Below are 12,230 nucleotides of genomic sequence, written 5' to 3'. Positions count from 1 at the left end.
TACATATATTTGTAATCAAAAATAATATAAAGTGAGTACTGTGCACTTTGCATTCTGTGTTGTAATTGAAATCAATATTGAAAATGTAGAAAAAACATCCAAAAATATTTAATAAATTTCAATTGGTATTGTTTATGTGTCAATTAATCGCAGTTAACTCACGCAATTAACTCAATAAAATTGATCGCAATTAATCGCAGTCATGTAATATAATAATTTTTTTTCCAGTGTGGCTTATTTAATGTTTTAAACATTCCCCATGTTTATTGCCTTTATGTAGATGCAGGCTATGCTACATTTTGCATTTTAAATACATAGGTGTGTCCAATAGCAAAAATGAATACTCTTCCATGAAATTTTACATAAATAGAGCCTGCCCTTATCCTGAGAAAAGTACAATTTAAATGCATTTAGAAGCAGTGAACGGCACACACAAAATAAGACAGTTTTTCCTGTCCACTGTCCTCATTGCTACTGTAGGAGTATAACCTGTTCTTTCCTCTCCCACCTTCAGCTGTTTGAGTGGGTACTCTTTCGTCAGGTCATGTTCTCTGCTGCTGGCAAGTGGGGTTTCTACCTACTTTGTGATTGGTGATGAAATATGGAATGTCACACGAATCCTTCCTTTGATGCCCACATCTTTATAGGTGGAGTCCATTCAATAGCTTATTCTCTACCATTTCCTTGTTCCACCTTATCTCCATGCCATTGAGACACAGTACTGTCTCCTCCAAGTCCCAGCATTATGGTTTTGATTTTCCTTTCATTCAGGGGATTCTGTAACATTTATATTCTTGAACCAAATCTTAATGTCTTTAGGCTTTAGAATTTCTGTAGACTTGGCAGTGTAAATATTACAGTTGCCCCAGGAAAAATTAATAGCTTAGCAACTAAAATGGTGCTGCATCTTTTTGATTGCTTGATGTGTCTGAAGGAATAGTTGGGAAGATAGTGTTGCATGTAGAAAAGGATGATAAAATTGTGCTATCCCAGAAAACTACATTAATTTTGGAACAATTATTTAAAAGTAAATATGAAGCTAGTAAACTAGATTTCTCTTGTTACAGCCGAGTTTGCTACATACCTGAATTTCTGCCGCTCTTTGCGTTTTGATGACAAACCAGACTATTCTTATCTAAGACAGTTATTCAGAAACCTGTTCCACCGACAAGGCTTCTCCTATGACTATGTATTTGACTGGAACATGCTCAAATTTGTAAGTAGATAATAACATTGCTGACTTAGTCAAAGAGGCCATTGGAAGAATCAAATTCTTCTATTTAGGATAGCTGCTATATATTTTAAGTTTGATTTCTTTACTAACAGTGTATATTTTGACTGCTACCCAAGACTCCCTGTGTTCAAACAACATTTCTGAGGGCCCAGCTTTCTTTTGGTGTTTTGAGTGCAGTCTGAAAGCTCGAAGAAGATTTTCTACAGAGCCTCTTCATTTCTTTAGTAAAGAAAGGGGGCATTGGCTTGAAGAAATATTGAGATGTTCAAATCAACTAGTATATTCCTTACACGAAGAATAAAATTTTAAGGGGAATTGGAACTTCCCATTATGAATTAATAGGTGGTAAGATGTTAATTTTCAAATGAGATCTCTATTGAAACTCTTTAGTAAATTTATTCCTTAACTTGTAGGTGAAAATGTGTTACATTTAATTCTTTACATCGAAAATCTAATTTTTGTCACTCTCTGGGATCATAGTATGGCTACACTGCAATGTAAGTCCAGGATTAGTGGGACGCAAGTTGGCTGACCCTGGGTTAGAGAACCCAGGGCTTGAGAGTCTACACTGATTGTTAACCCTATATTAAGATTTTTCTAACCTGAGCTTGAACCTGGGGCTCCGGGGTCAATACTGCAGCAGACAGACCTGAGTCAAACCAGCCATATCCCAGACTCCCTGGTGCCTTCCTGAAATCTAGCTGCTCTATCCCTTTGACGGTAGTGCACTGTGGGAAAAGTTGACCGTCCATCCTGCAAGTTTGAACATCCTGCCAACACGTCTTGCTGATCGGTCTTTTTGGTCTATGTGGTCCCAGCATCGTGGAGGAGGTGCCTTTTAAAGAACTTACTTTGCTTTTGTTTTCACTCCTGTGTCAGGAAATGGGCAGAGTTTCTGTGAGCTGCTGGTGGACATTGTGGCAGTGGTTTTTGGCCCACCAAAAGCAACTGAAAGAGATTATGATGGACCACGAGGAGGAGGGGGCAGAGGAGAGGGAGTACCCAGGCATGGCAGACTCTCACTGGCTAAGGCTGCTCATGACACTCCATATAGCTGCTGATGCCCCCTATGTAGGCTAGTGCTTTTGGTGCAGGACCACAAGAACAGACTGATGGGATCACATCATCATGCAGACCTTGGATGACCAGCAGTGGTTCCAGAACTTTTGCAAGAAGAAAGCTATGTGTCTGGAGCTTTGTGAAAGTTTGCCCCACCCACTAGTGTAAAGACATGTATGAAGCCACCCTTACTGGTCCAGAAGCAGGGTTGCTATAGCTATCTGGAAATTGGCTACCCCAGACTGCTTCATGTCTATTGCAAACCAGTTTGGTGTTGGAAAGTCAACTGTGAGTAAAGTGGTGGCAGAGGTTCCTGAGGCAATCAGGCACATGGTTTACCCAAGGTGGCGAGCATAAAAGATATTCCTGAAGTAATTGCTAATTTTGAGAGAATGGGGTTTTCCAGATTGCTCTGGGACCATTGATGGGTCACATGTGCCCATGGTTTGTCCTCCTCAAGGAGCACAAGAGTATATATACCGCAAAGGGTACTACTACATTGTTCCCACCATTCTGAGAGATTTGTAGATGGAATCGTGGTCTAGGCTCAAGCCTGAATCTGAGACCAGGCTTACATTGCAGTGTAGACGTAACCAGTAATTACTAGAAATCACTGTACCAGAATAATGGATGTCTAATACCTAGAGTAGGAGGAACAGGACAATAATTGATCACGAGGGAGAAATTTCCCACAAGTGGCCTTCCCCAAAGTAGGAAATCTTTTGATTGAATCCCTGTGCTTAGAATAATATTTATTGGCGTTTTTATTATGCTTTTGTACAGAAAGAGTTTTCAAAGTTGCCGCGCCTGTTGCTCTTGGGACACCTGATCAGTGCTGCATTCTGGAGAGGTGTAGGGAATGTTTGGGAAAATATAATTCTGCTATTGTAGTTCTGATTTTGGTGATCTCCATCCCAGTTTTCTTCAGAAATTTTGTTTCAACAAATAGCTTGATCTTGCTGCTGCCCATCCCAGTTTCATTACTATGAATCTCAGATCATTCAAAGAAAAATTTGCTGCATCTAGTTATCAGAAAATGCAAACTACCCAAGCTTATAAAACATCTACAAAAACAAATAATTTTTAAAACTTTATATTGCATTAGTTCCCATACTGTCCCTCCCAAACATAGAAGAAGATACACACCTTGCTTGGAAAGGCTTATAATCTGAAAAAACCCTACCAAGTATCATCAAGGGGGGAGGAAAGGGATAAAATGTATAAGCAAAATGATCAGGGGGTGACTGAATGCTTCTTGTTATATAATTGTTTAAGTGAAATTCTAATTATCCACCATTCAACCCCACATGTATTTCCCTGAGACCAATTCACAGGTTCAGTTGCAATGTTCTTATGTCCCTCCACCTCTGCATTGCATCCTTCAGCATGGATGAGCAGTTTAAAGTATAAGTTAAATAAGTGAAGGAAGTAAGTCAGTGATTTTGTCAGCTGCTTTTGTTATGCTTCCAGAAAGAGGTGTATCTTCAAGAGGGATTTAAATGAAAGAGAGGAAAGTGGCTTTTGTAGATCAGTTCAGGATTGGAATTGCATGCATAGAGGACAACATTAAAAGAAAGCTCGGTGATAGCTGAGAGGCATGGACGAAGTGGGTGTCAAAGTTGTCATTATTCAAACAAGAACAAAAAAGTGCTAAATAGAAGCCTATGGTAATGCCAGCAAAAGTTGATGCAGTACATAAGTGAAAGGAATCCTTCTACATATTCAGAGGGGGCCAGGGATGTGATCAGATCAACTGGTAAGGAGAGCTTAGCAGTTGCATTTTATATGGATTGAATGAGATGTACAGAAATTTGTGCAAGTTACATAACTTAGTTTGCCAGTTCAGATTATTCTTTGTTCAGTGCCCTACTCCTGGATTTTTTGGAAGTTGGCAGTAGCTGGAACCAGCTTCTAATCAGATGCTGACCTAATGGTGATCCTTGTTTTTCACTTCAAAACTAGATTACTGCAATGTCCTCTGCCAGTAGCTTCCCTAAGAGTTTCAAGCGGACTCAGCTTGTGGAGAATGAAATGGTTCAGCTCTTGAGAGGGTGATTTTCTAAGAGTATATTATACCAGTGTTTCATACTTCTGAGTGCAGCTTCAAGTGCTGATTGATGTAAGTCTTGAGTGACATGGAACCCTAAAGATTGCTTTTCCACTATGTCCTGTCACAATGGCTAAGGCCTTGTCTTCGCTACTGGGATAAGTCAACCAAAGTTATGCTACTTCAGCTAAGTGAATAACGTAGCTGGATTCGATGTAGCTTTGGTTGACTTACCCTGGTGTCTTCACTGCGCTGTGTCGATGGGAGACACTCTACAGTTGACTTCCCTTACTCTTCTCAGAGAGCTGGACTACCGGAGTCAACCAGAGAGCGCTCCGCCCGTTGATTTAGCAGGGCTTCACTAGACCCGCTAAGTTGACCCGTGCTTCATCGATTGCATCAGCGTCGATCTCCCCGTAGTGACGACAAGCCCTAATATCAGCAGGGTTGTTTCTGGTGTGTTTTTCAGACCCAGGAAAAGTGTGTTCTCAGTCAAGTCCTTCACCAATGAATTCCACTCCTCTTGTGGTCTGCGAGTGTGATCAGCTTTAGGGTACAAAGTAAGATCAAGTACAACCAGATCTTTATTTGGTATTTTCCCATCAAAGCAGGTTCTGGGGTTTGTGAGGTCACCTTCTGAATTTTTGGAAGAAGGCAATTACTGTTACTTGTAACTATTGTGAGGTACCCAGATGCCATGACAATGGACATGTTAGATAGGATTTCTGACACCCCAGTCCTCCTCATAACTATAATATCTGGATGTTATAATGAAATACAAATTAAATTCAATACCATAGTTTTTATGAGAACTTACAGGAACAAACTGTCAGGTTCCATTTCACATGCCATGTGTTAAATGCAACAGAATCCTGTGGCACCTTTAAGACTAACAGATGTATTGGAGCATAAGCTTTCGTGGGTGAATGCCCACTTCGTTGGATGCATCCACCCACGAAAGCTTATGCTCCAATACATCCGTTAGTCTTAAAGGTGCCACAGGACTCAGTCTGGATCTGTAAAAAGCAACAAACACGGCTACCCCTCTGATACATGTTAAATGTTATTTTAGTAATTAGTATTTATATGAAATGGAGTACTAAGCTCAATACTCACCCTAATTGTTAACTAGTTTCATGACTTACAGGGTGCAAGCAGAGCCGCTGAAGATGCTGAACGTGAAAGGAGAGAACGAGAGGAAAGATTGAGACATACACGAAATCCTGCAGTACGTGGTTTACCCTCCACTGCCTCTGGGAGGCTGAGGGGAACGCAAGACGTAGCTCCTCCTCCTCCCCTTACTCCAACTTCACATACTGGTAAGTAATCAAATTCCTGGAGCAGACTCATCTTGCAGACTATGCTATTCTTCAGCTACTTCCTGGTTACTGAACTATACCATTTTGCCCTCCTTCAAAATCAACTTGAGTAAATAACCAGGATTAGGGAAATATTTTATAAATATACTCTCTGTAAATGCTGTTCTTTCCATAAATTACTGGACAGGTTTTCCTTTCTGCTGCGCATAATAATTGCCTTGCTACGTGCTAGTCTGATTTAGATTGTTGCCTTAAATACCTGCTGTGGTTTGGGAACAATTACACACTTTACTCACTCTAGAAGGATCACCTTTTCCAAGTGAACTTGTTCTCAGGACATTCCATTTATAAAGTCATTACATTTTTATGTGTTTTGCTGAGTCCCCACTTCAAACTAATAAATGTAAAAAAAAAAATTGTATGTAAAGAGATTTTCCCTAGTGGTGATTTTATTTTAATTGTATACCAAAATGATTTTCTACTTATGTAAGGAATAACATACGGTTCCATAGGACTGATCTATTATTTTTTCCTTTAAGGCTTTGTTAAAGATTTAATCGCCTAGTGTACTGAAGTTGGGCTTAGATCTTCTTTTATTGCACCTCAGCATAGTTATGAGAAAATAGATTTCCAGCACAGTGGCAAACTGAAATGACTTCAGATACACTTTGAGCTTGCTGCTACATAACAGATCAGTAGTTCCGTACTGACTTCCACTTATTCAGATAATAAAATCAATTTCTTTTTCATGGCATTACCTCCATAGAACCTCACCGCAGAAATCATGTGTTAAGACATGCTGCTACTGAACATATTAGAGCAGTAGTTGAAGGGAAACACAGAGCTCCCTCAAGGCCCATCCTCCTGCTGGAACCAACCTCTCCCTTTTTACTTCATGTTACACAAACAAATCTCAATATCAGTTTTAGGCTGAAAAGTTCACTTTTTCAAATTTTTGATATTTTAATTCACATTTGGTCTTACCCAAAATTAGGAATTGCCAAATCAGACATGTGATCCATCTAGTTTAGCATTCTGTTTCAGAGTGGTAGCCGTGTTAGTCTGTATCAGCAAAAACAATGAGGAGTCCTTGTGGCACCTTAGAAAGTAGAGACTAACACATTTATTTTGTTAAAGTGCCACAAGGACTCTTTGTTGTTTAGACTGTAGTCAGTACTAGATGCTTCACAGGAAGGGGTGAGAAAGCCCTCAGTAGACAGATGTGGGATAATCTGCCCCTCTTCGTGCTCCCCCCCCCCCCCCCGAAAGTTTTATCCTATTCCCTAATGAACATAAGAATGGCCCTACTGGGTCAGACCAAAGGTGCATCTAGCCCCCAGTATCCTGTATTCCAATAGTGGCCAATGCCAGGTGCCCCAGAGGGAATGAACAGAACAGGTAATCATCAAGTGATCCATCCCCTGTCACTCATTCCCAGCTTCTGGCAAACAGAGGCTAGGGACACCATCCCTGCCCATCCTGGCTAATAGCCATTGATGGACCTATCCTCCATGAATTTATCTAGTTCTTTTTTTAACCCTGTTATGGTCTTGGCCTTCACAACATCCTCTGGCAAGAAGTTCCACAGGTTGACTGTGCGTTGTGTACTTCCTTTTATTTGTTTTAAACCTGCTGCCTGTTAATTTCATTTGGTGATCCCTAGCTCTTGTGTTATGAGAAGTAGTAAACAACCCTTTCTTATCTACTTTCTCTACACCAGTTATGATTTTATAGACCTCAATCATATCTCCCCTTAGCCGTCTTTCATAAACTGAAAAGTCTGTCTTAATCTCTCCTCATATAAAAGCCATTCCATACCCCTAATAATTTTTGTTACCCTTTTCGGAACCTTTTTCAATTCCAATATATCTTTTTTGAGATGAGGCAACCACATCTGCACATATTGTTCAAGATGTGAGCGTACCATGGATTTCTATAGAGGCAACATGATATTTTCTGTCCTATTATCAATCCCTTTCTTAATTATTCCCAGCATTCTGTTTGCCTTTTGAGTGCCGCTGCACATTGAGTGGATGTTTTCAGAGAACTATCCACATTGACTCCAAGATCTCTTTCTTGAGTGGTAACAGCTAATTTAGACACCATCATTTTATAGGTATAATTGGGATTATTCTTTCCAATGTGCATTACTTTGCATTTATCAACATTAAATTTCATCTGCCATTTTGTTGCCCAGTCACCCCGTTTTGAGAGATCCTTTTGTAGCTCTTTGCAGTCTGCCTGGGTCTTAACTCTCTTTAGTAATTTTGTATCCTCTGCAAATTTTAGCACCTCACTGTTTACCCATTTTTCCAGATCATTTATGAATATGTTGAATAGGACTGGTCCCAGAACAGACCCCTGGGGGACACCACTATTTACCTCTCTCCATTCTGAAAACTGACCATTTATACCTACCCTTTGTTTCCTATCTTTTAACCAGTTACCAATCCATGAGAAATTGGGTTAAACTCTGAAGCACAAGTTTTATAATCCTTCCATACTCTTTAATATTATAACTCTGGATATTCTTTGTATCCATATAAATGTTTGCTCTTTCTGAAGTGTGCTAAAGTAGTAGCCTCATCAACATCCTGTGGCAGTTTCCACAGTCAAATTATGCATTAAACAAAAGAGCATTTCCTTATATCATTGTATGTCCCCTGTTCTTGTGTTATGAGATGGGGAAAACAGAAGCTTCTAATCTACATTCTCTAGACCATTATTTTATATACTTCTATCATGTCCCATTTTATTATCGGTTTCTCCCTCATACCTACCTATGGTAGTGGCTAAAACCAGGGAATGTCTTAAATGCATTTATCTCAACCAGTTCTGATAACAAATATAATGAATGCCTCCAGTCTAGGATGGGGAACGCATTTAGGATCTCTGTCTGTGGTCTTCGGAAGCCTAACGAGCAGCAGCTCCACATAAATTTGCTACAGCTGAGGGCCATCAGGTTGGCTTACAAATCTTTTCACCACAGATCAGAAACATAATTGTGTTGCCTCTGTCAGAAAGTAATCAGTCAAAGTGGATGGTTCATTAAAATAATATCTGCTCTGCACTTGACACTTTAAAAAAAAAAAAAAAGTTGCTTACATCAAATGGAAGGGGACACATCATCCATTACAAGTGAGCATTCAGATCTTTGGTGGCTCATGTGAAGATCTGTTTGAGACCAAGCAGGGATCCCATGTGTATTAGACACCTTTTTTACACTGACAAGAAAGAGGTCCTCTTACACCTTTCCTCCACATTTCCATTCATCCTTGAAATATTTATGGAGATTTGGCAGAAGAGACCCAGCATGATCTTAGTCTCACCAACCTGGACACAGCAGACTTGGTTATATCAAAGTTCCTGCATCTGTCCAAAGATTGATCTTCCCTTCCCTCTTATCCCTGCTTCCTCCAATACAAGATTTCTTGTCACAGGAGAACAGCATCTGGTGCAACTGACTGCTGGTCCCTCAGCTAACAGCATAGCTCATAAAGCGACATTTGACGAAGTGGGTATTCACCCACGAAAGCTTACGATCTAATACATCTGTTAGTCTATAAGGTGCTACAGGACTCTTTGCGCTTTTTACAGATCCATACTAACATGGCTACCCCTCTGATATTTGACAGCATAGCTCATGAGTTTCTAGGGCTTGATGTTTTATACTTGATCTGAGATTGAGACAGTCCTGTTTGTCTTCTACAAAATAAAACAGGTTTAAAGGGTTTGTTGAAGGGTAGGAATAAATAATCAATTTTCCTAGTGGAAAGAGGTGAATAGCGGGGTCCCCCAGCGATCTGTATCTGTTCAACATACTAATGAATGATCTGCAAAAGGGGACGAACAGAAGTGGCAATGTTTCTGGACAATACAGAATTAATTCAAGATAGTCAAGTCCAAAGCAGACTCTGAGGAGTTACACAGGGATCTCACAAAGCTGGGTGGCTGGGCAACAAGATGGCAGATCAAATTCAATGTTAAGTGCAAAGTAATAATTTTGTAATAATGGAGATATCCTATCTCCTAGAACTGGAAGGGACCTTGAAAGGTCATCGAGTCCAGCCCCCTGCCTTCACTAGCAGGACCAAGTACTGATTTTGCCTCAGATCCCTAAGTTGCCCCCTCAAGGATTGAACTCACAACCCTGGGTTTAGCAGTCCAATGCTCAAACCACTGAGCTATCCCTCCCCCCATAATGAACATTGGAAAAAATAATCCCAGCTATATATACATAGTGAATTAGCTATTGCCACCCAAGAAAGAGATCGTGGCCTCACTGTGGACAGCTCTCTGAAAACGTCCATTCAATACACAGCAGCAGTCAAAAAGGCTAAAAGTCTGTTAGGAGCTATTAGGAAAGGTATAGAAAATAAGACAGAAAATATCATAATTATAGAATCATAATGCTCCTACATAAATATATGGTGCGCCTACACCTTGAATACTGTGTCCAGTTCTGGTCACCCCATCTCCAAAAAACTGGAAAAGGTTCAAAGAAAAGCAACAAAGGTGATCAAGGATATGGAAACTTCCATACGAGGAACTAAAAAGATTAGGGCTGTTCAGCTTAGAAAAAAGGGGAGGGGGGGAATCTGATAGGTCTATAAAATCATAAATAGTGTGGAAAAAGTGAATAAAGGAGTGTTATTTACCCTTTCCTACATAAACCAGAGGTCACCCAATGAAAATAATAGGTAGCAGGTTTAACACAAACAAGAGGAAGTACTTCTTCACATGAAGCACAATTAACCTGTGGAACTCATTGTCATGGAATGTTGTGATCCCCAAAAGTATAAGTGTTTAAAAAAAAAAATGACTAAGTTCATGTAGGATAGATCCATAAATAGCTATTACCCATGATGGTCAGGGACACAACACCATGGTCAGGGTGACCCTAAACCTCTGAATATCAGAAGCCAGAAGGGGTAGATAGGGATGGATCACTTCATAATTGCCCTGGAGACAGGGTGCTGGGCAGGATGAGCCATGGTCTGAACCAGTATGGCAGCTCTTTTGTTCTTAAATCTTGAGCTGTCTTCTGTCCAGTTTAAATGAGTGTATACTTTTTTTTTTTCTTCCCCCTCTTTCCCCGTTGTGCTCAAATCCAACGCCTGGTTATTACATATAACTTAACTGCTGTTTCTGCCTACTGTCACTGCAAAAGGGATTTAGGTGTTTGTCCATTCCCTGGTGAAACAGTTTTTTTTGTTTGTTTGTTTGTTTGTTTTTTTAAAAGGTCTTAAAAACTAGCACCTCTTGAAATCCTGTTTAAAACTGTATTACAAGAAAGTTAAATGATAAGGCTAATACAGTCTTTCTCACAGCTAACGCCTCTCCTCGGCCAGTGTCTGGAATGGAGCGAGAACGGAAAGTGAGTATGAGATTGCATCGTGGTGCCCCTGTCAATATCTCTTCGTCTGATTTAACAGGCCGCCAAGATACTTCTCGCATGTCAACTTCACAGGTACAGAATAAACACCTTTTTATGGGAAAGGGAGGGGTTTAATTTGAGAGTACTTATTTTGATCAGGCTGTTGTACCTTCCTATGTCAGTTTACCAGTTTATCAATGGGATTTCATACTGAAGAATATTCACTTTCTTATTTTATAAAGGAGTTTAGAATATTTAGGTATGTAGTTCCTACCTTTTCGCTTTGTTGGAGGCACCACTCATAAGGCCTTTGTCTTACGATATCAGTTCAATATATAACAAAGTATCATATTGATCTCTAAAGAACTGAACAAGGACAATATTTTTGTTTAATCTCCATCTTTCTATTTCTTTGTGTATGCCCAGTGGCAAGCCTTTTAATGCCAGGGCTGTATTAAAGAGCCATATGAGAAGATGTTCAGTATACAGTAGGAGCCCAAAGGGTCGTGTGTGCTATTTGGTGGAACATATGCTATATATTTGTTTCACTAAAGCAGTCAACAATTTCCTATATTTGCATTAGACATGATTACAGGTAGTATAATATTCAGGGTCTTAAAGGATCTTAAAATTATCTTAGTAATTTTAACTGCAGAATTCAAAAGTCTTGTGCAATCTAGAAAACATGGCTTATGCATTTTAGTTTTGTTTGTTTTATTTTTTTACTGCTTAGAGGATCTAATATTGTAGAAATATAGCAGTTGCTGTAATTCTGAGGTGGAAATATGATGATGCGGTATACTTAGTCAAGATAATTAAGTCTTGAACAACATTTTTTCTTCCATGTAATCTTTTACTTTTCTATTCCACTTCTGCTTTGTTCCTTCTTTCACTATATCTTTCTTCAAAAGAAGAACAGGAGTACTTGTGGCACCTTAGAGACTAACAAATTTATTAGAGCATAAGCTTTCGTGGACTACAGCCCACTTCTTCGGATGCATATGGATATGCATATTTGTTAGTCTCTAAGGTGCCACAAGTACTCCTGTTCTTTTTGCAGATACAGACTAACAAGGCTGCTACTCTGTAACAAATCTAGCTTGTTTTGTTCTATAGGAAGCCTGCAATATTTTTAAATAATGTGAGACAGACCCTGCCATAGCTTTATTGGCATGAAGACTAACATCTGGGGAG

At 39.6% G+C, this 12,230-nt stretch overlaps 1 protein-coding gene across 3 annotated transcripts in view; it reads left to right on the top strand.

Annotated features, from left to right (window-relative positions):
• CSNK1D (casein kinase 1 delta) overlaps positions 1-12,230 on the top strand; it is a 51,700-nt gene that overhangs the window by 21,949 nt on the left and 17,521 nt on the right. For 2 of the 3 annotated variants that reach the window (XM_034789379.1, XM_034789380.1), the window contains exons 6-8: positions 1,068-1,216; positions 5,488-5,659; positions 10,990-11,129. In XM_034789379.1, coding sequence (XP_034645270.1) covers positions 1,068-1,216; positions 5,488-5,659; positions 10,990-11,129 — 461 coding nt within the window. The remainder of the gene's footprint in view (positions 1-1,067; positions 1,217-5,487; positions 5,660-10,989; positions 11,130-12,230) is intronic. The other variant, XM_034789381.1, reaches the window with a different exon arrangement.

Source organism: Trachemys scripta, chromosome 14 (assembly GCF_013100865.1).
Source record: "Trachemys scripta elegans isolate TJP31775 chromosome 14, CAS_Tse_1.0, whole genome shotgun sequence".
Classification (NCBI taxonomy): Eukaryota; Metazoa; Chordata; order Testudines; family Emydidae; genus Trachemys; species Trachemys scripta.
Note: the sequence above shows the minus strand (reverse complement) of the source record. Positions and strands in the feature narration are given on the sequence as shown.